Source organism: Bombina bombina, chromosome 7, assembly GCF_027579735.1.
Source record: "Bombina bombina isolate aBomBom1 chromosome 7, aBomBom1.pri, whole genome shotgun sequence".
NCBI lineage: Eukaryota > Metazoa > Chordata > Amphibia > Anura > Bombinatoridae > Bombina > Bombina bombina.
In genome coordinates this window covers 441942648-441970359 of record NC_069505.1, presented here as the reverse complement: position 1 = coordinate 441970359, position 27712 = coordinate 441942648, and the positions used below count along the sequence as shown (strand labels likewise).

Genomic DNA, 27712 nt, shown 5'->3' with positions numbered 1-27712 from the left:
CGGCGTCATCCATTACTTGTGGGATATTCTCCTCCCTACAGGGAAAGGCAAGGAGAGCACACAGCAAGAGCTGTCCATATAGCTCCCCCTCTGGCTCCGCCCCCCAGTCATTCTCCTTGCCGCTCTGAACAAGTAGCATCTCCACGGGTATTGTGAGGAGTTTGTGGTGTTAGTTGTAGTTTTTTATTTCTTCTATCAAGAGTTTATTTTAAAATAGTGCTGGTATGTACTATTTACTCTGAAACAGAAAGGGATGAAGAGTTCTGTTTAAAAGAGGAGTATGATTTTAGCAGCAGTAACTAAAATCGATTGCTGTTCCCACACAGGACTGTTGAGATGAGAGAACTTCAGTTGGGGGGAACAGTTTGCAGACTTTTCTGCTCAAGGTATGACTAGCCATTTTCTAACAAGACTGTGTAATGCTGGAAGGCTGTCATTTTTCCCTCATGGGGATCGGTAAGCCATTTTCTTAGACTCAGAAAGAATAAAGGGCTTATTATGGGCTATTAACTGGTGGACACTCTTAAGGGCTAAATCGATTGTTTATTTAAGTTTTTATTTAAAGTTTGAAGTGGATTTCACACTTTTATTATTTGGGGAACGTTTTTTATCGCCAGGCACTAGTTAAGACACCTTCCCAGTCAGGAAGGGCCTTTCACTGTATTAGGCAGAGCTTCATTTTCGCGCCATTATTGCACAGTTTCTTTTAGGTACAGTGCATGCAGATGCATGTGAGAGGGTCTGGTGTCCACTGAAAACGTTCCTAGAAGGCTTGAAATACCCCCCTGGGATAGTTGAAGTCACAACAAAGGCTGTGGCTGGGACTGTAGTGGGGTTAAAATTGCAAACGGCTCCGGTTTCCACATTTTAAGGGTTAACGGCTTGAAAATTGGGGTGCAATACTTTGAATGCATTAAGACACTGTGGTGAAAATTTGGTAAAGATTGGATAATTCCTTCATAGTTTTTCACATATTCAGTAATAAAGTGTGCCCTGTTTAACATTTAAAGAGACAGTAACGGTTTCGTTTTAAAACGGTTTTTGTACTTTATTAACCAGTTTAAGCCTGTTTAACATGTCTGTACCTTCAGATAGATCATGTTCTGTATGTATGGAAGCCAATGGGGTTCCCCCTTCAAATATATGTGATAATTGTGCCATAGCGTCCAAACACAGTAAGGACAGTATTGTCACAAATAGTAAGGTTGCCCAGGATGATTCCTCAGATGAAGGAAGTAGAGATAGTTCTACATCTTCTCCTTCTGTGTCTATACCAGTTATGCCCGCGCAGGCGACCCCTAGTACTTCTAGCGCGCCAATGCTTGTTACTATAAAACAATTGACGGCAATAATGGATAACTCCATAGCTAATATTTTATCCAAAATGCCAGCATTTCAGAGAAAGCGCGATTGCTCTGTTTTAAACACTGTAGAGCAGGAGGGCGCTGATGATAATTTTTCTGTCATACCCTCACACCAGTCTGAAGTGGCAGTGAGGGAGGGTTTGTCAGATGGAGAAATTTCTGATACAGGAAGAATTTCTCAGCAGGCAGAACCTGATGTTGTGACATTTAAATTTAAATCAGAGCATCTCCGCGCATTACTTAAGGAGGTGCTATCTACTCTGGATGATTGTGACAATCTGGTCATCCCAGAAAACTTGTGCAAGATGGACAAGTTCCTAGAGGTCCCGGTGCACCCTGATGCCTTTCCGATACCTAAACGGGTGGCGGACATAGTGAATAAGGAGTGGGAGAAGCCAGGCATACCTTTTGTCCCTCCTCCTATATTTAAGAAATTGTTCCCTATGGTCGACCCCAGGAAGGACATATGGCAAACAGTCCCTAAGGTCGAGGGGGCGGTTTCTACACTAGCCAAACGCACAACCATTCCCATTGAGGACAATTGTGCTTTCAAAGATCCTATGGATAAAAAATTGGAGGGTTTGCTTAAAAAGATTTTTGTACAGCAAGGTTACCTCCTTCAACCTATTTCGTGCATTATTCCTGTCACTACAGCGGCGTGGTTCTCGTTCGAGGAACTGGAAAGTCGCTCAATAGGGAGACTCCGTATGAGGAAGTCATGGACAGAATTCACGCACTTAAGTTAGCTAATTCCTTTATTTTAGACGCCGCTTTGCAGTTAGCGAGATTAGCGGCGAAAAATTCAGGGTTTGCAATTGTGGCGCGCAGAGCGCTCTGGTTAAAGTCTTGGTCGGCGGATGTATCTTCCAAGACAAAATTGCTTAATATCCCTTTCAAAGGTAAGACCCTTTTTGGGCCAGAATTGAAAGAAATTATTTCAGACATCACTGGGGGAGAGGGCCATGCCCTCCCACAGGATAGGCCTTTCAAGGCTAAGAATAAGTCCAATTTTCGTTCCTTTCGCAATTTCAGGAACGGACCGGCTTCTAACTCGGCAGCCTCTAGATAAGAGGGTAACGCTTCCCAGACTAAACCAGCTTGGAAACCAATGCAAGGCTGGAATAAGGGTAAACAGGCCAAGAAGCCTGCTGCTGCTACCAAGACAGCATGAAGGGGTAGCCCCCGATCCGGGACCGGATCTAGTAGGGGGCAGACTCTCTTTGCTCAGGCTTGGGCAAGAGATGTTCAGGATCCCTGGACACTAGAAATAGTCTCTCAGGGTTATCTTCTAGAATTCAAGGAACTACCCCCAAGGGGAAGGTTCCACATTTCTCACTTATCTTCAAACCAAATAAGTAGACAGGCATTCTTACATTGTGTAGAAGACCTGTTAAAGATGGGAGTGATACACCCAGTTCCAACTGTGGAACAAGGTCAGGGGTTTTTACTCAAATCTGTTTGTAGTTCCCAAAAAAGAGGGAACTTTCAGACCAATTCTGGATTTAAAAATTTTAAACAAATTTCTCAGAGTTCCATCGTTCAAAATGGAAACCATTCGAACAATTTTACCTACAATCCAGGAGGGTCAATATATGACTACCGTGGATTTAAAGGATGCGTATCTACATATTCCTATCCACAAAGATCATCATCAGTTCCTAAGGTTCGCCTTTCTGGACAAACATTATCAGTTCGTGGCTCTCCCATTCGGACTAGCCACTGCTCCCAGAATTTTCACAAAGGTGCTCGGGTCCCTTCTAGCGGTTCTAAGACCAAGGGGCATTGCAGTGGCACCTTATCTGGACGACATTCTAATTCAAGCGTCGTCTCTTTCCAAGGCAAAGGCTCATACAGACATTGTTCTAGCCTTTCTCAGATCTCACGGGTGGAAGGTGAACGTAGAAAAGAGTTCCCTGTCTCCGTCAACAAGAGTTCCCTTTTTGGGAACAATAATAGATTCTTTTGAAATGAAGATCTTCCTGACAGAAGTCAGAAAGTCAAAGCTTCTAAACGCTTGTCAAGTTCTTCTCTCTATTCTGCAGCCTTCCATAGCTCAGTGCATGGAAATAGTAGGGTTGATGGTTGCAGCAATGGACATAGTTCCTTTTGCTCAAATTCATCTAAGACCATTACAACCGTGCATTCTCCAGTAGACAGGATCACCTGTCTCAGGGAATGAGTTTCTGCAGACCAAAGTGGGTCATTGTCACGACCGACGCCAGTCTATCAGGCTGGGGCGCGGTCTGGGATTCCCTGAAAACTCAGGGTTTATGGTCTCGGGAAGAGTCTCTTCTCCCGATCAACATCCTGGAACTGAGAGCGATATTCAATGCTCTCCGGGCTTGGCCTCATCTAGCGAAGGCCGGATACATAAGATTACAGTCAGATAACATGACGACTGTAGCTTACATCAGCCATCAGGGAGGAACAAGGAGTTCCTTGGCGATGAGAGAGGTATCCAAGATCATCAAATGGGCGGAGGATCACTCCTGCCACCTATCTGCAATCCACATCCCAGGAGTAGACAACTGGGAGGCGGATTATCTGAGTCGTCAGATTTTCTATCCGGGGGAGTGGGAACTCCACCCGGAGGTGTTTGCCCAGTTGACTCAATTATGGGGCATTCCAGACATGGATCTGATGGCGTCTCGTCAGAACTTCAAGGTTCCTTGCTACGGGTCCAGATCCAGGGATCCCAAGGCCACTCTAGTGGATGCATTAGTGGCGCCTTGGTCGTTAAACCTAGCTTATGCGTTTCCACCGTTCCCTCTCCTTCCCAGGCTTGTAGCCAGGATCAAACAGGAGAAGGCCTCGGTGATTCTGATAGCTCCTGCGTGGCCACGCAGGACTTGGTATGCAGACCTGGTGAATATGTCATCGGCTCCACCATGGAAGCTACCTTTGAGACAGGATCTTCTAGTACAAGGTCCATTCGAACATCCAAATCTAATTTCTCTGCAGCTGACTGCTTGGAAATTGAACGTTTGATTTTATCCAAGCGTGGGTTTTCAGATTCAGTGATAGATACTCTGGTCCAAGCCAGAAAACCTGTGTCTAGAAAGATTTACCATAAAATATGGAAAAGATTTATCTGTTGGTGTGAATCCAAGGGATTGTCCTGGAGTAAGATTAAAATTCCTAAGATCCTCTCCTTTCTCCAAGAAGGTTTGGATAAGGGATTGTCAGCGAGTTCTCTAAAAGGACAGATTTCTGCTTTATCTGTCTTGTTATACAAACGACTGGCAGCTGTGCCAGAGGTACAAGCTTTTGTACAGGCTTTGGTCAGAATCAAACCTGTTTACAGACCCTTGACTCCTCCTTGGAGTCTAAATTTAGTTCTTTCAGTTCTTCAGGGGGTTCCGTTTGAACCCTTACATTCCATAGATATCAAGTTGCTATCTTGGAAAGTTCTGTTTTTGGTTGCTATTTCTTCTGCTAGAAGAGTTTCTGAATTATCTGCTTTGCAGTGTGATCCACCCTATCTGGTGTTCCATTCAGATAAGGTTATTTTGCGTACCAAGCCTGGTTTTCTTCCAAAAGTTGTTTCCAACAAGAATATTAACCAGGAAATAGTTGTTCCTTCTCTGTGCCCAAATCCAGTTTCAAAGAAGGAACGTTTGTTACACAATTTAGATGTAGTCCGTGCTTTAAAGTTCTATTTAGAAGCAACAAAGAATTTTAGACAAACCTCATCCTTGTTTGTCGTTTACTCTGGTAAGAGGAGAGGACAAAAAGCTATTGCTACCTCTCTTTCTTTCTGGCTGAAAAGCATTATCTGATTGGCTTATGAGACTGCCGGACGGCAGCCTCCTGAACGAATCACAGCTCACTCCACTAGGGCTGTGGCTTCCACATGGGCCTTCAAGAACAAGGCTTCTGTTAATCAGATATGTAAGGCAGCGACTTGGTCTTCTCTGCACACTTTTGCCAAATTTTACAAATTTGATATTTTTGCTTCTTCGGAGGCTGTTTTTGGGAGAAAGGTTTTGCATGCCGTGGTGCCTTCTGTTTAGGTAACCTGATTTGCTCCCTCCCTTCATCCGTGTCCTAAAGCTTTGGTATTGGTTCCCACAAGTAAGGATGACGCCGTGGACCGGACACACCAATGTTGGAGAAAACAGAATTTATGCTTACCTGATAAATTACTTTCTCCAACGGTGTGTCCGGTCCACGGCCCGCCCTGGTTTTTTAATCAGGTTTGAAAATTTTTTCTTTTTCTTTATACACTACAGTCACCACGGCACCCTATAGTTTCTCCTTTTTCTCCTAACCGTCGGTCGAATGACTGGGGGGCGGAGCCAGAGGGGGAGCTATATGGACAGCTCTTGCTGTGTGCTCTCCTTGCCTTTCCCTGTAGGGAGGAGAATATCCCACAAGTAATGGATGACGCCGTGGACCGGACACACCGTTGGAGAAAGTAATTTATCAGGTAAGCATAAATTCTGTTTCCGTTATATTGCCTTTGAGAAAGCAAAAGAGTTTTGTTGCACAATCGATACTATAACACAGGCTAGATGAGAACACTGAAAGAGTCCGTAGACTGACAGAATCAAATTACCTAGCAAAGAGGTAAGAGAGGAGGGGCCTTAAATAGGCATGTCTGTAAGGACTTAAAGGGATATACCCATGTATGTGACAGAACTAGAGACAGGACGCAGCATACAGCTCCATACAAACAATACCTGTCTGCTTGTGCACCCCCCACCTGCCTGTCTTCTATCTCATGTGCTTGTGCACACCCCACCTGCCTGTCCGCTATCTTATGTGCTTGTGCACCCCACCTGTCTCTCCTCTATCTCATGTGCTTGTGCACCCCACCTGCCTCTCCTCTATCTCATGTGCTTGTGCACACCCCACCTGCCTGTCCTCTATCTCATGTGCTTGTGCACCACCTCATCTTCTCACCGTCCACTAGAAAAGGAATACCATATATTTCCCCTTCCCCTTACTTTTCTGCTTATGCTCCACCTCAGGTGCTCCTGATCTCTCTCAAATGCTCGTAACCTGCCCCTATACTACCCCAGGTGTCTGCATTCTACCTTATCTGCCCCTATACTACCCCAGGTGCCTGTATTCTACCTTATCTGCCCCTATACTACCCCAGGTGCCTGTATTCTACCTTATCTGCCCCTATACTACCCCAGGTGCCTGTATTTTACCTTATCTGCCCCTATTCTACCCCAGGTGCCTGTATTCTACCTTATCTGCCCCTATACTACCCCAGGTGCCTGTATTCTACCTTATCTGCCCCTATACTACCCCAGGTGCCTGTATTTTACCTTATCTGCCCCTATACTACCGCAGGTGCCTGTATTCTACCTTATCTGCCCCTATACTACCCCAGGTGCCTGTATTCTACCTTATCTGCCCCTATACCAACCCAGGTGCCTGTATTCTACCTTATCTGCCCCTATACTTTCCCAGGTGCCTGTATTCTACCTTATCTGCCCCTATAATACCCCAGGTGCCTGTATTCTACCTTATCTGCCCCTCTACTACCCCAGGTGTCTGCATTCTACCTTATCTGCCCCTATACTACCCCAGGTGTCTGCATTCTACCTTATCTGCCCCTATACTACCCCAGGTGCCTGTATTCTACCTTATCTGCCCCTATACTACCCCAGGTGCCTGTATTCTACCTTATCTGCCCCTATACTACCCCAGGTGCCTGTATTCTACCTTATCTGCCCCTATACTACCCCAGGTGCCTGTATTCTACCTTATCTGCCCCTATACTACCCCAGGTGCCTGTATTTTACCTTATCTGCCCCTATACTACCGCAGGTGCCTGTATTCTACCTTATCTGCCCCTATACTACCCCAGGTGCCTGTATTCTACCTTATCTGCCCCTATACCAACCCAGGTGCCTGTATTCTACCTTATCTGCCCCTATACTACCCCAGGTGCCTGTATTCTACCTTATCTGCCCCTATAATACCCCAGGTGCCTGTATTCTACCTTATCTGCCCCTATACTACCCCAGGTGCCTGTATTCTACCTTATCTGCCCCTATACTTTCCCAGGTGCCTGTATTCTACCTTATCTGCCCCTATAATACCCCAGGTGCCTGTATTCTACCTTATCTGCCCCTCTACTACCCCAGGTGTCTGCATTCTACCTTATCTGCCCCTATACAACCCCAGGTACCTGCATTCTACCTTATCTGCCCCAATACTTTCCCAGGTGCCTGTATTCTACCTTATCTGCCCCTATACTACCCCAGATGCCTGCATTCTACCTTATCTGCCCCTATACTACCCCAGGTGTCTGTATTCTACCTTACCTGCCCCAATACTACCCTAAATGCCTTTGCTCTATAAGAGCCTTGCGGTTCTCTAGGGTTCCCTTCACATAATGTGCTACATAAGAGCCTTGCTGTTCTCTAGGGTTCCCTTCACATAATGTGCTACATAAGAGCCTTGCGTTTCTCTAGGGTTCCCTTCACATAATGTGTTACATAAGAGCCTTGCTGTTCTCTAGGGTTCCCTTCACATAATGTGTTACATAAGAGCCTTGCGTTTCTCTAGGATTCCCTTCACATAATGTGCTACATAAGAGCCTTGCTGTTCTCTAGGGTTCCCTTCACATAATGTGCTACATAAGAGCCTTGCGTTTCTCTAGGGTTCCCTTCATGTAATGTGCTACATAAGAGCCTTGCGGTTCTCTAGGGTTCCCTTCACATAACGTGCTACATAAGAGCCTTGCTGTTCTCTATTGTTCCCATCACATAATGTGTTACATAAGAGCCTTGCTGTTCTCTAAGATTCCCTTCACATAATGTGCTACATAAGAGCCTTGCGTTTCTCTAGGGTTCCCGTCACATAATGTGTTGCATAAGAGCCTTGCGTTTCTCTAGGGTTCCCTTCATGTAATGTGCTACATAAGAGCCTTGCTGTTCTCTAGGGTTCCCTTCGCATAATGTGCTACATAAGAGCCTTGTGTTTCTCTAGGGTTCCCTTCACATAATATGTTACATAAGAGCCTTGCTGTTCTCTAGGGTTCCCTTCACATAATGTGCTACATAAGAGCCTTGCTGTTCTCTAGGGTTCCCTTCACATAATGTGCTACATAAGAGCCTTTCGGTTCTCTAGGGTTCCCTTCATGTAATGTGCTACATAAGAGCCTTGCTGTTCTCTATGGTTCCCTTCACATAATGTGCTACATAAGAGCCTTGTGTTTCTCTAGGGTTCCCTTCCCATAATGTGTTACATAAGAGCCTTGCTGTTGTCTAGGGTTCCCTTCACATAATGTGTTGCATAAGAGCCTTGCTGTTCTCTAGGGTTCCCTTCACATAATGTGCTACATAAGAGCCTTTCGGTTCTCTAGGGTTCCCTTCATGTAATGTGCTACATAAGAGCCTTGCTGTTCTCTAGGGTTCCCTTCACATAATGTGCTACATAAGAGCCTTGCTGTTCTCTAGGGTTCCCTTCACATAATGTGTTACATAAGAGCCTTGCTGTTCTCTAGGGTTCCTTTCACATAATGTGCTACATAAGAGCCTTGCTGTTCTCTAGGGTTCCCTTCACATAATGTGCTACATAAGAGCCTTTCGGTTCTCTAGGGTTCCCTTCATGTAATGTGCTACATAAGAGCCTTGCTGTTCTCTATGGTTCCCTTCACATAATGTGCTACATAAGAGCCTTGTGTTTCTCTAGGGTTCCCTTCCCATAATGTGTTACATAAGAGCCTTGCTGTTGTCTAGGGTTCCCTTCACATAATGTGTTGCATAAGAGCCTTGCTGTTCTCTAGGGTTCCCTTCACATAATGTGCTACATAAGAGCCTTTCGGTTCTCTAGGGTTCCCTTCATGTAATGTGCTACATAAGAGCCTTGCTGTTCTCTAGGGTTCCCTTCACATAATGTGCTACATAAGAGCCTTGCTGTTCTCTAGGGTTCCCTTCACATAATGTGTTACATAAGAGCCTTGCTGTTCTCTAGGGTTCCTTTCACATAATGTGCTACATAAGAGCCTTGCTGTTCTCTAGGGTTCCCTTCACATAATGTGCTACATAAGAGCCTTGCGTTTCTCTAGGGTTCCCTTCACATAATGTGTTACATAAGAGCCTTGCGTTTCTCTAGGGTTCCCTTCACATAATGTGCTACATAAGAGCCTTGGGTTTTTCTAGGGTTCCCTTCGCATAATGTGCTACATAAGAGCCTTGCGTTTCTCTAGGGTTCCCTTCCCATAATGTGTTACATAAGAGCCTTGCTGTTCTCTAGGGTTCCCTTCACATAATGTGCTACATAAGAGCCTTGCTGTTCTCTAGGGTTCCCTTCACATAATGTCTTACATAAGAGCCTTGCTGTTCTCTAGGGTTCCCTTCACATAATGTGCTACATAAGAGCCTTGCTGTTCTCTAGGGTTCCCTTCACATAATGTGCTACATAAGAGCCTTTTGGTTCTCTAGGGTTCCCTTCATGTAATGTGCTACATAAGAGCCTTGCTGTTCTCTAGGGTTCCCTTCACATAATGTGCTACATAAGAGCCTTGTGTTTCTCTAGGGTTCCCTTCACATAATGTGTTACATAAGAGCCTTGCTGTTCTCTAGGGTTCCCTTCATGTAATGTGCTACATAAGAGCCTTGCTGTTCTCTAGGGTTCCCTTCACATAATGTGCTACATAAGAGCCTTGCGGTTCTCTAGGGTTCCCTTCACATAATGTGTTACATAAGAGCCTTGCTGTTCTCTAGGGTTCCCTTCACATAATGTGTTACATAAGAGCCTTGCTGTTCTCTAGGGTTCCTTTCACATAATGTGCTACATAAGAGCCTTGCTGTTCTCTAGGGTTCCCTTCACATAATGTGCTACATAAGAGACTTGCGTTTCTCTAGGGTTCCCTTCACATAATGTGTTACATAAGAGCCTTGCGTTTCTCTAGGGTTCCCTTCACATAATGTGTTACATAAGAGCCTTGCGTTTCTCTAGGGTTCCCTTCACATAATGTGCTACATAAGAGCCATGGGTTTTTCTAGGGTTCCCAACACATAGTGTGCTACATAAGAGCCTTGCTGTTCTCTAGGGTTCCCAACACATAATGTGCTACATAAGAGCCTTGCGTTTCTCTAGGGTTCCCAACACATAATGTGCTACATAAGAGCCTTACTGTTCTCTAGGGTTCCCAACACATAATGTGCTACATAAGAGCCTTGCGTTTCTCTAGGGTTCCCTTCACATAATGTGTTACATAAGAGCCTTGCATTTCTCTAGGGTTCCCAACACATAATGTGCTACATAAGAGCCTTGCTATTCTCTAGGGTTCCCTTCACATAATGTGCTACATAAGAGCCTTGCGTTTCTCTAGGATTCCCTTCACATAATGTGTTACATAAGAACCTTGCTGTTCTCTAGGGTTCCCTTCATGTAATGTGCTACATAAGAGCCTTGCGTTTCTCTAGGATTCCCTTCACATAATGTGCTACATAAGAGCCTTGCTGTTCTCTAGGGTTCCCTTCATGTAATGTGCTACATAAGAGCCTTGCTGTTCTCTAGGGTTCCCTTCATGTAATGTGCTACATAAGAGCCTTGCTTTCTCTAGGGTTCCCTTCATGTAATGTGCTACATAAGAGCCTTGCGTTTCTCTAGGGTCCCCTTCACATAATGTGCTACATAAAAGCCTTGCTGTTCTCTAGGGTTTTCTTTACATAATGTGCTACATAAGAGCCTTGCGTTTCTCTAGGGTTCCCGTCACATAATGTGCTACATAAGAGCCTTGCGTTTCTCTAGGGTTCCCTTCACATAATGTGCTAAATAAGAGCCTTGCGTTTCTCTAGGGTTCCCTTTACATAACGTGCTACATAAAAGCCTTGCTGTTCTCTAGGGTTACCTTCACATAATGTGCTACATAAGAGCCTTGCGGTTCTCTAGGGTTCCATTTACATAATGTGCTACATAAGAGCCTTTCGGTTCTCTAGGGTTCCCTTCACATTATGTGCTACATAAGAGCCTTGCGGTTCTCTAGGGTTCCCATCACATAATGTACTACATAAGAGCCTTGCGTTTCTCTAGGGTTCCCTTCACATAATGTGCTACATAAGAGCCTTGCTGTTCTCTAGAGTTCCCTTCACATAATGTGCTACATAAGAGCCTTGCTGTTCTCTTAGGTTCCCGTCACATAATGTGTTACATAAGAGCCTTGCGGTTCTCTAGGGTTCCCTTTACATAATGTGTTACATAAGAGCCTTGCTGTTCTCTAGGGTTCCCTTCACATAATGTGCTACATAAGAGCCTTGCGTTTCTCTAGGGTTCCCTTCACATAATGTGCTACATAAGAGCCTTGCTGTTCTCTAGGGTTCCTTTCACATAATGTGCTACATAAGAGCCTTGCGTTTCTCTAGGGTTCCCTTCATGTAATGTGCTACATAAGAGCCTTGCGTTTCTCTAGGGTTCCCGTCACATAATGTGCTACATAAGAGCCTTTCGGTTCTCTAGGGTTCCCTTTATGTAATGTGCTACGTGGTGTTTTCAGGGACTCACAGCACTTTCAGTACTTGGAGGAGGTACCAGCAGGAATCCTTCCAGACTTTGAACAGAGCACAGGCAGGGAGGTGCATGACACAGGCCTGTTTGTCCTCACAATGGAATATGGAAAAAACTTCTCCGGGCCGGATAAAGATGTGTTTTACTATGACCGTGCCATTGGGGAGGCCAGGGCTGCTTGGCAATCGAACTTCCTGCATCCTGTGGTCTATTATTACCGGCAGCTGCCAACAGGTACAGAAACCAGTCCTGGCAAAAGTAATGTGTATTAGACCAGTGGTTGTTTAAAATAAGTACCAGTGTTACCCTGACTTCTCCTCTTAAAGGGACAGTCAAAACCAGAATTTTTGTTGTTTTAAACGATAGATAATCCCTTAATTACCAATTCCCCAGTTTTGCATAAACAACGCAGTTCTAATTATACACGTTTTACCTCTGTAATTACCTTGTATTTAAGCCTCTGCAAACTGCCCCCTTATTTCAGTTGTTTTGACAGATTTGCATTTAGCCAATCAGAAACACGTGAACTAATGCCCTCTAGTGATGAAAAACTATCAAAATGCATTTAGATTAGAGGCGGCCTTCAATGTCTAAGAAATTAGCATATGAACCTCCTAGGTTTAGCTTTCAACTAAGAATACCAAGAGTACAAAGCAAAATTGGTGATAAAAGTAAATTTGAAAGTTGTTTAAAATTACATGCCCTATTTGAAACATGAAAGTTTTTTTTGGACTTGACTGTCCCTTTAAGGAATAATCCTAGGTGAGCTCAGGAGCATGCATGTGCCTCTAGCAATCTGGCAGCATTGTTTACAACAATGTTTATAGCAATATCATACATAGTTATAAACGCTGCTGTCATAGACTACTAAAGACATGTGCACGCTTCTGACCTATTATCAGCTTACCTAGATTTACTCTTAACAAAGTATACCAAAAGCACAAAGCAGGTTAAAGAGAAGTAAATGGTTGTTGTTGTAAATCACTTGCTCTCTCTGAATCATGAAAGTTTAATTTTTAATGTAGTGTCACTTTAAGCCCAACTATATTGTGGTGTCTTTTTAGAGATGTTACAGATAAGCACAACAGTGTTTATTTCTTAGACATTTTAAGTTCATTAGAAGTGAATCATTTGTGATATTATCTTGTGTAGCAACTAATGCCCATATCTAGAACTTGCTCCATAACCCTTTGTCTGTTTCTTTCCTCCTCACAACCACTCAGAGCAGCAGATGAAGCTGCGCCCAGAGCATTGGCCTCTACCGCGACCTGACAGGATACACCATGTGGTTGAGGACTTCTTGACAGACTGGACTGGACCAAACGCTCATGTTCTGCCACTCCGTCGGTTTCTGGAAAACTGTCTGCAGATGGATCTGAGAGCTTTCTATGCTGGTGAGAGGGGTGGATGGGTGAAAGCGGGGAGGTAAATGGGTTAGCGTGTGACACCTCTCTTCTTATTGTGCTAATAATACAAACATTTATTATGGGGAATGTAAGAGAAAAAAAAGTTTGGTTTGGAGTAGGAAGGACTAATTGCTTAAATCTGACCATGGATAAATGTCTGTTCTGGTCTTCTCTCACAGAATCATGTTTCCTTTTTGCCCTCACACACCGGAAACTGCCCATCTTCTGCCAGCAAGGATATCTCAGGGATCAAGGCCTGACGGGCACTGAGCAATTAAGACTGCTTTCTATAGAGGCTGGCCTCATGGAGGACTACAAAAGTAGAAGTCACGTGGCCTCGTTTGAGAGACCACATCAAGGTAGCACTAGAGATGAACTGTGACCTGATCTTAAGCCTTTAGAGATTTAACTGGTTGGACTCTATAATAACCATCGCCTGATGCCAGTATGGAGTGTTGGCTCAGTGTTGGCTGACACAACAAGGAACTAAGCAAGGCCACAATAAATTGTGACGCAGGATCCAAAGAATGATATAGAGGGTGAGTCATGTCCGTCACATGCTGCAGTCAGACTCTCGTTCTTATCACAGGACTTATTTCAGATAAAAATAGCTCATGTTTTACTCGTTTGTGCACATAAACAAGAAAAATATCAGAACAAAGCTATTCTGAATAGATGTATCAATTGTTCCAGCATGTAGGAAAGAGTTACTCTCAAATTGTCCTGACATTTGCAGAGCCTCAGAATAAGTGCCAAATAATGTGTGAGAATGTCTGAGTGAGAGGACAGTAATTTTAGGAAGCTCAGACCCATGCTATATGTAGTACCAGCCAGGTGATTCATCACGGAGGTAGTAGTGTCAGAGTGGTGCGGTGAGGAATGTCATCAATATACCTGTGCTAATATATAGCTGTTGGCTCAGAACCTGGTAAATTCCCAAAATATGGTTTCAAATTAATAGAAATAGAGAAATAATTGTGCAGGATGTGAGGAAACTGATGTCTCATCAACAGAAAAGTACAGAAGCAAATTACAGCTTTATTCAAACTAAATAATGTCACGATTGTGTGGTATCGGCGTCCCTGCATATGTCGCTAAATCAGTATGACTGTTATTGTCAAGTCAGAGAGGTGCATTCTGAGCTCAGGGATGATAGGACCTCTGTTGTAGATGTGTCTGCACCCTCTGGTTATATAAGCCGGCTAAGCATAACCTAAAACACAGGGCTTTAATGATCCCATGAGTTATCACATGACATAGGTGTGACTAACAGGCTGAACACGTTGTCACTAACTGTCTGTAGGGGGTAGGATTTCCCTGTTCATCTGTAACGGTTTTATCGAAAAGTGCAATTTCTAAATCTATTACAGTTGTTTTTATTTTATGATGCCTGTTCCTGCACTCAATAAAGCAATGTGTTCTTGTTCTGGTGTGTTTCTCTCCTTTTTATAGAGCTGTGATCAGCCAGTGACAACTGATACTGCAGTACAGGTAGAAATACAAATAAAAACTAGAATTATTACAAAATCAAAACTTTTTCATTAATTTATTAATTTAAAAATGATTAGAAATGACCATGTTTCCCCATCCGTAAGTCACAATATTATATGTCTGCATTTTTTGGTTTGATTTTTTTTTTGTATCAGTTACTTATTAAAAAATGGTCATTACAGCACCAATGCCAGTGTTGGCATCAATTTCTGTGCCCAAAACACCATTGGCCAGGCTAAAAACAATTGCATGTCATGGAGGGGGATCTACTCTGTACATATTCATAGTGAAATCAGTGTTCCAATGGTTAATTAACCCTTTGAAAATATCAGTTACTTATTCAAAAATGAGAATTAGAGCACCTATGCCAGGGTTGGCATCAATTTCTGTGCCCAAAACATTATTGGGCCAGGCTAAAAACAGTTGCATGTCATGGAGGGGGATCTATCCTGTATATATTCATAGTGAAATAAGTGGCTCAGTGGATATTAACCCTTCAAAAATAACAGTTACTTATTCGAAAATGGTAATTACAGCACCAATGCCAGTGTTGGCATCAATTTCTGTACCCAAAACACCATTGGGCCAGGCTACAAACAATTGCATGTCATGGAGGGGGGGTCTACCCTGTATATATTCATAGTGAAATCAGTGGCCCGATGGTCATTAACCCTTTTGAAAATATCAGTTACTTAATCAAAATAGTAATATTGGTATTGGTGCCCACGTATGCCTTTTTTTCCAGTTTGTATATCCAATTGTGGTATAAAGGGATTCCACCTCTGTGTAACTACATTATAGCAATCATATTATTATTTAAATAAAACCTATATTTTTATTTTAAAGTCAATTTAAAGCAGTCTGACAAAAAAATTTGAATAAGAAACCAACTTCCTTGTCGTCTGAAAACGAAACATTTTGCAGCTTTCTTGTTCTTAATGTTCATTCACAGTGGATTATGCTAATTGTCATTTATATGGTAACCACTGTGACTGTCATTTATAAGGTAACCACTGTGACTGTCACTTATAAGGTAATCACTGTGACTGTCACTTATAAGGTAATCACTGTGACTGTCACTTATAAGGTAATCACTGTGACTGTCATTTATAAGGTAATCACTGTGACTGTCATTTATAAGGTAACCACTGTGACTGTTATTTATAAGGTAATCACTGTGACTGTCATTTATAAGGTAATCACTGTGATTGTCATTTATAAAGTAATCACTGTGACTGTCACTTATAAGGTAACTACTGTGACTGTCATTTATAAGGTAACCACTGTGACTGTCATTTGTAAGGTAACCACTGTGACTGTCACTTATAAGGTAATCACTGTGACTGTCACTTATAAGGTAATCACTGTGACTGTCACTTATAAGGTAATCACTGTGACTGTCATTTATAAGGTAATCACTGTGACTGTCATTTATAAGGTAATCACTGTGATTGTCATTTATAAGGTAACCACTGTGACTGTTATTTATAAGGTAATCACTGTGATTGTCATTTATAAAGTAATCACTGTGACTGTCACTTATAAGGTAACTACTGTGACTGTCATTTATAAGGTAACCACTGTGACTGTCACTTATAAGGTAATCACTGTGACTGTCATTTATAAGGTAATCACTGTGACTATCATTTATAAGGTAACCACTGTGACTGTTATTTATAAGGTAATCACTGTGACTGTCATTTATAAGGTAATCACTGTGATTGTCATTTATAAAGTAATCACTGTGACTGTCACTTATAAGGTAACTACTGTGACTGTCATTTATAAGGTAACCACTGTGACTGTCATTTATAAGGTAATCACTGTTACTGTCATTTATAAGGTAACCACTGTGACTGTCATTTATAAAGTAATCACTGTGACTGTCACTTATAAGGTAATCACTGTGACTGTCATTTATAGGGTAATCACTGTGACTGTCATTTGTAAGGTAATCACTGTGACTGTCATTTATAAGGTAACCACTGACTGTCACTTATAAGGTAATCACTGTTACTGTCATTTATAAAGTAATCACTGTGACTGTCACTTATAAGGTAACTACTGTGACTGTAATTTATAAGGTAATCACTGTGACTGTCACTTATAAGGTAACCACTGTGACTGTCATTTATAGGGTAATCACTGTGACTGTCATTTGTAAGGTAATCACTGTGACTGTCATTTATAAGGTAACCACTGACTGTCACTTATAAGGTAATCACTGTAACTGTCATTTATAAGGTAACCACTGTGACTGTCATTTATAAGGTAATCAATGTGACTGTCATTTATAAGGTAACCACTGTGACTCATTTATAAGGTAATCACTGTGACTGTCATTTATAAGGTAACTACTGTGACTGTCATTTATAAGGTAACTACTGTGACTGTCACTTATAAGGGAACTACTGTGACTAATTTATAAGGTAACCACTGTGACTGTCATTTATAAGGTAATCACTGTGACTGTCACTTATACGGTAACCACTGTGACTATCATTTATAAGGTAATCACTGTGACTGTCATTTATAAAGTTATCACTGTGACTGTCATTTATAAGGTAACCACTGTGACTGTCACTTATAAGGTAATCACTGTGACTGTCATTTATAAGGTAATCACTGTGACTGTCATTTATAAGGTAACCACTGTGACTGTCACTTATAAGGTAACTACTGTGACTGTAATTTAAAAGGTAACCACTGTGACTGTCATTTATAAGGTAATCACTGTGACTCATTTATAAGGTAATCACTGTGACTGTCATTTATAAGGTAACTACTGTGACTGTCACTTATAAGGTAACTACTGTGACTGTAATTTAAAAGGTAACCACTGTGACTGTCATTTATAAGGTAATCACTGTGACTCATTTATAAGGTAATCACTGTGACTGTCATTTATAAGGTAACTACTGTGACTGTCACTTATAAGGTAACTACTGTGACTGTCACTTATAAGGTAACTACTGTGACTGTAATTTAAAAGGTAACCACTGTGACTGTCATTTATAAGGTAATCACTGTGACTGTCATTTATAAGGCAATCACTGTGACTGTCACTTATACGGTAACCACTGTGATTGTCATTTATAAGGTAATCACTGTTACTGTCATTTATAAGGTAATCACTGTGACTGTCACTTATAAGGTAATCACTGTGACTGTCACTTATAAGGTAACTACTGTGACTGTCATTTATAAGGTAATCACTGTGACTGTCATTTATAAGGTAACCACTGTGACTGTCACTTATAGGGTAACCACTGTGACTGTCATTTATAGGGTAACCACTGTGACTGTCATTTATAGGGTAATCACTGTGACTGTCATTTGTAAGGTAATCACTGTGACTGTCATTTATAAGGTAACCACTGACTGTCACTTATAAGGTAATCACTGTTACTGTCATTTATAAAGTAATCACTGTGACTGTCACTTATAAGGTAACTACTGTGACTGTAATTTATAAGGTAATCACTGTGACTGTCATTTATAAGGTAACTACTGTGACTGTCACTTATAAGGTAACCACTGTGACTGTCATTTATAGGGTAATCACTGTGACTGTCATTTGTAAGGTAATCACTGTGACTGTCATTTATAAGGTAACCACTGTGACTGTCATTTGTAAGGTAATCACTGTGACTGTCATTTATAAGGTAACCACTGACTGTCACTTATAAGGTAATCACTGTAACTGTCATTTATAAGGTAACCACTGTGACTGTCATTTATAAGGTAATCAATGTGACTGTCATTTATAAGGTAACCACTGTGACTCATTTATAAGGTAATCACTGTGACTGTCATTTATAAGGTAACTACTGTGACTGTAATTTATAAGGTAACCACTGTGACTGTCATTTATAAGGTAACTACTGTGACTGTCACTTATAAGGTAACTACTGTGACTGTAATTTATAAGGTAAAACTGTGACTGTCATTTATAAGGTAATCACTGTGACTGTCACTTATACGGTAACCACTGTGACTGTCACTTATACGGTAACCACTGTGACTGTCATTTATAAGGTAATCACTGTGACTGTCATTTATAAAGTAATCACTGTGACTGTCATTTATAAGGTAACCACTGTGACTGTCACTTATAAGGTAATCACTGTGACTGTCACTTATACGGTAACCACTGTGACTGTCATTTATAAGGTAATCATTGTGACTGTCATTTATAAGGTAATCACTGTGATTGTCATTTATAAGGTAATCACTGTGACTCATTTATAAGGTAATCACTGTGACTGTCATTTATAAGGTAATCACTGTGACTGTCATTTATAAGGTAATCACTGTGATTGTCATTTATAAGGTAATCACTGTGACTCATTTATAAGGTAATCACTGTGATTGTCATTTATAAGGTAATCACTGTGACTCATTTATAAGGTAATCATTGTGACTGTCATTTATAAGGTAACCACTGTGACTGTCATTTATAAGGTAATCACTGTGACTCATTTATAAGGTAATCACTGTGACTGTCATTTATAAGGTAACTACTGTGACTGTCACTTATAAGGTAACTACTGTGACTGTAATTTATAAGGTAACCACTGTGACTGTCATTTATAAGGTAATCACTGTGACTGTCATTTATAAGGCAATCACTGTGACTGACACTTATACGGTAACCACTGTGATTGTCATTTATAAGGTAATCACTGTTACTGTCATTTATAAGGTAATCACTGTGACTGTCACTTATAAGGTAACTACTGTGACTGTCATTTATAAGGTAATCACTGTGACTGTCATTTGTAAGGTAACCACTGTGACTGTCACTTATAAGGTAACCACTGTGACTGTCATTTATAGGGTAATCACTGTGACTGTCATTTGTAAGGTAATCACTGTGACTGTCATGTGTAAGGTAACCACTGACTGTCACTTATAAGGTAACCACTGTGACTGTCATTTATAGGGTAATCACTGTTACTGTCATTTATAAAGTAATCACTGTGACTGTCACTTATAAGGTAATCACTGTGACTGTCATTTATAAGGTAACCACTGTGACTGTCACTTATAAGGTAACCACTGTGACTGTCATTTATAAGGTAATCACTGTGACTGTCATTTATAAGTTAACTACTGTGACTGTCATTTATAAGGTAACCACTGTGACTGTCATTTATAAGGTAATCACTGTGACTGTCATTTATAAGGTAACCACTGTGACTGTCACTTATAAGGTAACCACTGTGACTGTCATTTATAAGGTAATCACTGTGACTGTCATTTATAAGGTAACTACTGTGACTGTCATTTATAATTTAACCACTGTGACTGTCACTGATAAATGACAGTCACAGTGGTTAGCTTATAAATGACAGTCACAGTGGTTACCTTATAAATGACAGTCACAGTAGTTACCTTATAAGTGACAGTCACAGGGGTTACCTTATAAATGACAGTCACAGTGGTTACCTTATAAGTGACAGTCACAGTGATTACCTTATAAGGTAACATAGTACTCACTGCTGGCTGTTCATCAGTTTCCTTGCATTATATTCACTTAGTCTTTATATATATATATATATATATATATATATATATATATATATATATATATATAGTGGGGGGATTATGAAATCATGGGGGCTAAAAACAAGATCAATGAGTCATATATATATATATATACACACACACAGCAATGATGGTGTAGTAGTATTATAATCAATGCCATTAATGCCAAAACTAAGTACATAACATTTGAGCAGTTAATACTACTATTAATTTTTTTTATTTTTAAACAGCAAGGGTAATTTAATTTTAATAATTTAAATTTTACATACATTTATAATTATGCTGCACCGTCTGCACGAGCTGGTGGTGGTATTTCTATTATTCACTCATTGTCTGACAGTGACACTGAATACTTCACAGAGAGTCTGAGACAGACTGACAGTACTGATTCCGAATCTATACTCACTTCTCTGGCTGGAATGGATTGGCTGGCTGCCTGCCTGCCTGCCTGCCTCTGCGTGTGTGACCCCACACCATACATGGCCTCCAGGCTGCCTCCTCCAACTACTGTCTGAAGCTCAAATAGGCTTGTTGCTGATGCTCACGCTCCCCAGCCTGGCTGGTAGCGCCCCAGACTCCCAGGCTGAGGCTCCCTCCACAATATGTCACGTGGGTCACGTAAGCTGCAGCCGGGCCGACCCGGCCCACCTCCGCATTCCTTACTCTCTGAGTCCCTCCCTGGCCGCCCTCATACAGTGACAGACTGATCTGCCTGTGTGGTTGACAGTCAGACAGATCAGTCTGATTGCTTGGCTTGCGTTCATGCATTGCGGTAACTTAGTAAGGTAGCGTAGCGCTGCGGACCGGCCTTGGCCAGAGAGGGGGTTAATATTGGATTGTTTTTAGACTGGTTTAATTACACACAGTAAGAGTGAGCAGGGATCTGAGAGTCAGTCAGTAACGTAACAACCCAAATATATTAGTTACACTGCACATCAAAATTGCTGCTCTTCTGCAGCAGCTGCAGATGACTCTGAGCCCTGGAGTCCAGGCCAGCCCAGCTGAGCTGTCAGCCGGCGGCCCACCGGGATTTTTCCCGGTATCCCGGCTGACCAATCCGGCTCTGACGCCGTGTATGTATCCATGCAGAAATTAATGGCCCAAAGAATTTTAACCCTTTTAAAATATCAGTTACTAATTCAGAAAAGGTAAAATATATGAAGTGTATATCAATGAGATAGGTATAGAACTGCCTTATTCATCAAATTATGGTTCCATCTATAACCCATACACTCATATTCCTTACAAAAAAACAACTTTTACTGTCAAATATTAAAATACAAATATTGGAGCATCTGGATTAAACACACTACAATTGTCTATTTCAAGATAAGACAACAATCGTTGAGGCTCTAAGTTTGCAAAATTAAGCAGATTCCAACACTGTCAGAGGCCCATTGTAAGATGTCCACCGAGATAGAAAAAGATCCCTAATAAACTACTGACTATGATTTGGTGCTACCCACATATGTGGGTGAAAGGTGGAGCTTATCAGACAATCTCTTGGTAGGCAGCTGCTTACAATTATTGTGAAAAAGATACGGCTTGCAGTGACTAAGGAATGACCAGAATTACCTGTATATCAATCACAGAGCGCACACAAATAAAGTATAACCATGTCCAGATTACTCACAGACAGGCGAACGCCTAACGCACGTTTCTCCTGGGCTTTCTTAGAGCCTCAACGATTTGACAGTAAAAGTTAAGTTTTATTTTATTTTTTTGCTCCCTTTCTGCGGTTCTACCTATGTGTTTAAGTGTGTGCCAAATAGGGGTTTTCTTTTTTTGGGGGATTACAAAAAATATGAAGTGACAAGGTTGTCACCAATTTGTTTGCCATAAAGAGCGTTGGACCAGGCTGTTAACATGTCTGTTGTATGATGGGGCTCTTGCCCTGTATATATCCACATAAAAATGAGTGGCCCACAGGATTTTAACCCTTTTAAAATATCAGTTACTCAAAATTGTGCCATGTTTGCCATCTGTTTATTGCAATATAAGATGATTTTTTTTTATAAAATGTAAGTTTGTTTAGGTTTTTGGAAAGTGTATTATTTATTTAAACTAAAAATAATGCTAGATATTTTGTTTATAAATCTTTATTTCTTTTTAAAGACACGATGAGTCCACGGATTTCATCCTTACTTGTGGGATATTGACCTCCTGGTCAGCAGGAGGAGGCAAAGAGCACCACAGCAGAGCTGTTAAATAGCTCCTCCCTTCCCTCCCACTCCAGTCATTCTCTTTGCCTACGTTGGTGATCGGAAGAGGTAAAGTGAGGTGTTAGATTAGATTCTTCAATCAAGAGTTTATTATTTTTAAAGTAGTGCAAGATGTACTGCTTTGTTCTAGGGTGTAGCCGTAGTCCATATCAGTCTCTACAGTAGAGCTTTTGGTGGCTTTAAAGCAATGGGAACTTGTGGGACATAATTCTCACTGCGCCTCCCATATTCTGTTGCTCCCCTTATACTGATGAAAACCTGAGGTGTATTTACTCAGGAATCTTGTTTAATTGCAGGTCCATGGGAGGGAGAGGACCTCTCACACCTGGAAACTGCCGTGCTGCCAGGCAGAAGATGAGGTAAGTGCTAACTTTATTTCTGGGGGTAAGAAAACTCAGAATAAGTTGGAGCACTTTACTTTCTATATTCAGACCTCATGTAATAATGGGCTCCTTCTAGGGGTTGCAGAAATATATTCTCCTAGCGTGCTAGGGGTTACTTGGGCAGTATGGAAGGCACTGGGGTAATTGTGACTCTTCTTTTCTGGCGGTTCTCACTAATAGGTAACCGACCGGGAGATTTCATATGAGCTGTAATGCACAAGCTCTGTGTGAGGGGGATTCCCTTTTAACATTTATCAAAGGAGTTCGATGTACTGTAATCCAGAGACTCAGTGTTAGGGTGTTTTTTCTGTTAGATAACGGACCATGCAGCTTCCTAATCTGTAACGGCTCAGTCAGTTATTTCTCCCATATCAATGGCTAAAAGACCGGGAGTTGACTATTGAAACGCCCACGGAGGGCGGAGCTTGTCTGTACTCTATTGCAGGATGCGAATTACATGCAACGGTACTGTTCTACTAATTTAACATATTAAGCTCCATGGCAATAGTTAAACTACCTAAGAAGGGAGAAAGATTGCCCGGTTTGTTATTTATCCCGGTAACTTAGCAAAGACAATAATGGCGACCTTGAGATAACCTTTTAAACGCCCACGAGGGGCGGAGCTTATTTGGCGGCAGTTTAGTTGCGCATTCCTTCCTAAGCTTCCGGTTATCGGAAGGAACAGGGGAACAGCACCCTTTTTTCTTAATGCTTCCAGTTATCGGAAGGACCTCAGAATTTATGTCAGTGTTTGCGATTAAAATGAAAGTGCTTCAGCTGAGTCACAAATTTGCATAGAAGGATTGTCAGACGCCACAGCTGGGTTCAGCCGAGTTGCAGAGGGGGTTTACATTTATCTGCCTCTTGTTTTTCCTATGCAGCCAATTTAAATAAAGAAGTTACTCTTTAGAATTTAAAGAAACAGTAACGGTTAAAGATGTTACATTTTTTTATTTGGCTCTCATCCATATGTGAATCAATAGACCATACAAAGTGTCTCCTTTATGTTATTGCAACTACCAATCTCTTTCCTTGTTCATCTATGTTGTAAAGAGAACTTTCATAAGGGGATTGAGAATTTTTTCCCTCAAGTGTTCAAAAGATTTTGTAGCTCACACATGCAGTGCCCATTCTTGTTGTCTGTCGACGATCCATATCCCAGGGGTGGACAACTGGGAGGCGAATTTTCTGAACAGGCAGACTTTTCTTCCGGGGGAGTGGAAACTCCAACTGGAAGTGTTCTCAAGTCTGATTCTCAGGTGGGGTCAGCCGGAATTAGACCTCTTGGCATCCCGACAGACTGCCAAGCTCCCGAGATACGGGTCAAGGTCCAGGGATTCCCAGGCGAAACTGATAGATGTTGTGGCAGTTCCTTGGACCTTCAGTCTAGCATACCAAATTCTTCCGTTTGTGCATCTTCCTAGGATCATTGCTCGGATCAAGCAGGAGAGTGCATCAGTGATCCTCATTGTTCCTGCTTGGCTTCGCGGGATTTGGTATGTGGATCTGGTGGATATGTCATCTCTGCCACTGTGGAGACTTCCGTTGAAGAAGGACCTTCTAATTCAAGGGTCTTTCTTTCACCCTAATTTAGTTTCTCTGAGACTTACTGCTTGGAGAGTGAACGCTTATTTTTGTCTAAGCGGGGTTTTTCTGACTCGGTCATAGAGACCATGATTCAGGCTAGCAAGCCTGTAACTAGAAAGATTTTCCATAAGATATGGCGTAAATATCTCTTTGGTGTGTATCCAAGAGCTACTCATAGAGTAGAGTTAGGATTCCTAGAATGTTGTCTTTTCTCCAAGTGGGTTTGGAGAAAGGCTTATTGTCTGATTCCCTAAAGGGTCAAATCTCGGCAATATCTATTTTGTTTCAGAAGCATCTGGCGGATGTTTCGGATGTACATTCATGTTGTCAGGCCTTGGTCAGGATCAGGCCAGTTTCTCCTCCATGGAGTCTGAATTTAGTTCTTAAACTTCTTCAAGGGGTTCCGTTTGAGCCTATGCATTCCTTCGATATTAAGTTATCTTGGAAAATTTTATTTCTTGTTGCTATTTCCTCTGCTTGTATAGTGTCAGAGCTCTCGGCATTGCAGTATGAGTCTCCTTACCTTTCCATTCCGATAAGGTAGTTTTTTTGTGCTACATTAGGATTTCTTCCTACGGTTGTTTCTGATCAGAACATTAATCAGGAGATTGTTGTTCTTTCCTTGTGTCCTAATCCTTCTTAGAAGGAACGACTCTGTACAATTTGGACGTGGTCCGTGCTTTTTCTACTGCAGGCGACTAAGGATTTTCGTCAGTCTTTTCTTTGTTTGTGGTTTTCTCAGAAAAAATGTAAGGGACAGAAGGCTACGGCTACTTCTCTTTCTTTCTGACTGAAGAGTATCATACGTTTTGCATATGAAACTGCTGGACAGCAGTCTCCAGAGAGAGTTACGACTCATTCCACAAGGGCTGTAGCTTCCTCATGGGCATTCAAAAATGAAGCTTATGTGGAACAGGTTTGCAAGGCTGCAACTTGGTCCTCTTTTCATACTTTTTCTAAATTTTACAAATTTGATACTTTTGCCTCAGCTGAGGCTGTTTTTGAGAGAAAGGTTCTTCAAGCAGTGGTGCCTTCTGTTTAGGTTTCCTGTCTTGTCCCTTATCATCCGTGTCCTATAGCTTTGGTATTGTATCCCACAAGTAAGGATGAAATCCGTGGACTCATCGTGTCTTTAAAAATAAAATTTATACTTACCTGATAAATTTATTTCTTTTTAGACACGATGAGTCCACTGCCCGCCCTGTTCTCTGAGACAGGTTATTAATTTTTGTAAGCTTCAGACACCTCTGCACCTTGGCTTTTCCTTTCTCTTCCTAACTTCGATCGAATGACTGGAGTGGGAGGGAAGGGAGGAGCTATATATACAGCTCAGCTGTGGTGCTCTTTGCCTCCTCCTGCTGACCAGGAGGTGAATATCCCATAAGTAAGGATGAAATCTGTGGACTCATCATGTCTAAAAAGAAATACATTTATCAGGTAAGCATAAATTTTCTTTTTGCAAATTGCAATCAGTTGCAGAATAAGAAGCTGACTAAATAAGAAGACAACTTCAGCCTTGTACATTTTCCAGCTTTCTTGTTCTTAATGTTCATTCATAGTGATTACCTTATAAATGACACTCACAGTAGTTACCTTATAAATGACAGTCACAGTGATTACCTTATAAGTGACAGTCACAGTGGTTACCTTATAAATGACAGTCACAGTGATTACCTTATAAGTGACAGTCACAGCGGTTACCTTACAAATGACAGTCACAGTTATCTTATAAATGACAGTCACAGCGGTTACCTTATAAATGACACTCACAGCGGTTACCTTACAAATGACAGTCACAGCAGTTATCTTACAAATGACGGTCACAGTAGTTATCTTATAAATGACAATCACAGTGATTACCTTATAAGTGATGGTCACAGTGGTTACCTTATAAATGACGGTCACAATGATTACCTTATACGTGACAGTCACAGTGGTTACCTTATAAGTGACAGTCACAGTGGTTACCTTATAAGTGACAGTCACAGTGATTACCTTATAAATGACAGTCACAGTGATTACCTTATAAATGACACTCACAGCTTTCTTATTCTTAATGTTCATTCACAGCGGTTACCTTACAAATGACAGTCACAGCAGTTATCTTACAAATGACGGTCACAGTAGTTATCTTATAAATGACAATCACAGTGATTACCTTATAAGTGATGGTCACAGTGGTTACCTTATAAATGACGGTCACAATGATTACCTTATACGTGACAGTCACAGTGGTTACCTTATAAATTACACTCACAGTGATTACTTTATAAATGACAGTCACAGGGGTTACCTTATAAATGACAGTCACAGTGATTACCTTATAAATGACAGTTACAGTGGTTACCTTATAAATGACAGTCACAGTGGTTACCTTATAAATGACAGTCACAGTGATTACTTTATAAATGATAGTCACAGTGGTTACCTAATAAATGACAGTCACAGTGATTACTTTATAAATGATAGTTGCAGTGGTTACCTTATAAATGACAGTCACAGTGATTATTTTATAAATGACAGTCACAGTGATTACCTTATAAATGACAGTCACAGTGATTACCTTATAAGTGACAATCACAGTGGTTACCTTTTTTTTATATAAATATTTTTTATTTGATTTTCATTCACCTAGATTTAGAGTTTTGCGTTAGAAGGGGTGCGTTAGCTACGCGTGTCTTTTTTCCCCCCGCACCTTTTAAATAACGCTGGTATTTAGAGTTCTCTGAAGGGCTGCGTTAGGCTCCAAAAAGGGAGCGTAGAGCATAATTTACCGCCACTGCAACTCTAAATACCAGCGTTGCTTACGGATGCGGCCAGCTTCAAAAACGTGCTCGTGCACGATATCCCCATAGGAAACAATGGGGCAGTTTGAGCTGAAAAAAAACCTAACACCTGCAAAAAAGCAGCGTTCAGCTCCTAACGCAGCCCCATTGTTTCCTATGGGGAAACACTTCCTAAGCCTGCACCTAACACCCTAACATGAACCCCTAGTCTAAACACCCCTAACCTTACACTTATTAACCCCTAATCTGCCGTCCCTGCTATCGCTGACCCCTGCATATTATTATTAACCCCTAATCTGCCGCTCCGTACACTGCCGCAACCTACATTATAGCTATGTACCCCTAATCTGCTGCCCCTAACATCGCCGACCCCTATATTATATTTATTAACCCCTAATCTGCCCCCCCAACATCGCCGCTACATAACTACACTTATTAACCCCTAAT

At 41.4% G+C, this 27712-nt stretch overlaps 1 protein-coding gene across 4 annotated transcripts in view; it reads left to right on the top strand.

Annotated features, from left to right (window-relative positions):
• The window catches only part of FOXRED2 (FAD dependent oxidoreductase domain containing 2), a 59077-nt gene extending 44405 nt beyond the window's left edge, over positions 1–14672 (top strand). For 3 of the 4 annotated variants that reach the window (XM_053721379.1, XM_053721377.1, XM_053721378.1), the window contains 3 exons: positions 11830–12074; positions 13064–13234; positions 13426–14672. In XM_053721379.1, the coding sequence (XP_053577354.1) occupies positions 11830–12074; positions 13064–13234; positions 13426–13628 (619 nt within the window). In that variant the 3' untranslated portion in view covers positions 13629–14672. The remainder of the gene's footprint in view (positions 1–11829; positions 12075–13063; positions 13235–13425) is intronic. The other variant, XR_008403261.1, reaches the window with a different exon arrangement.
• Positions 14673–27712: the final 13040 nt, after the last annotated feature.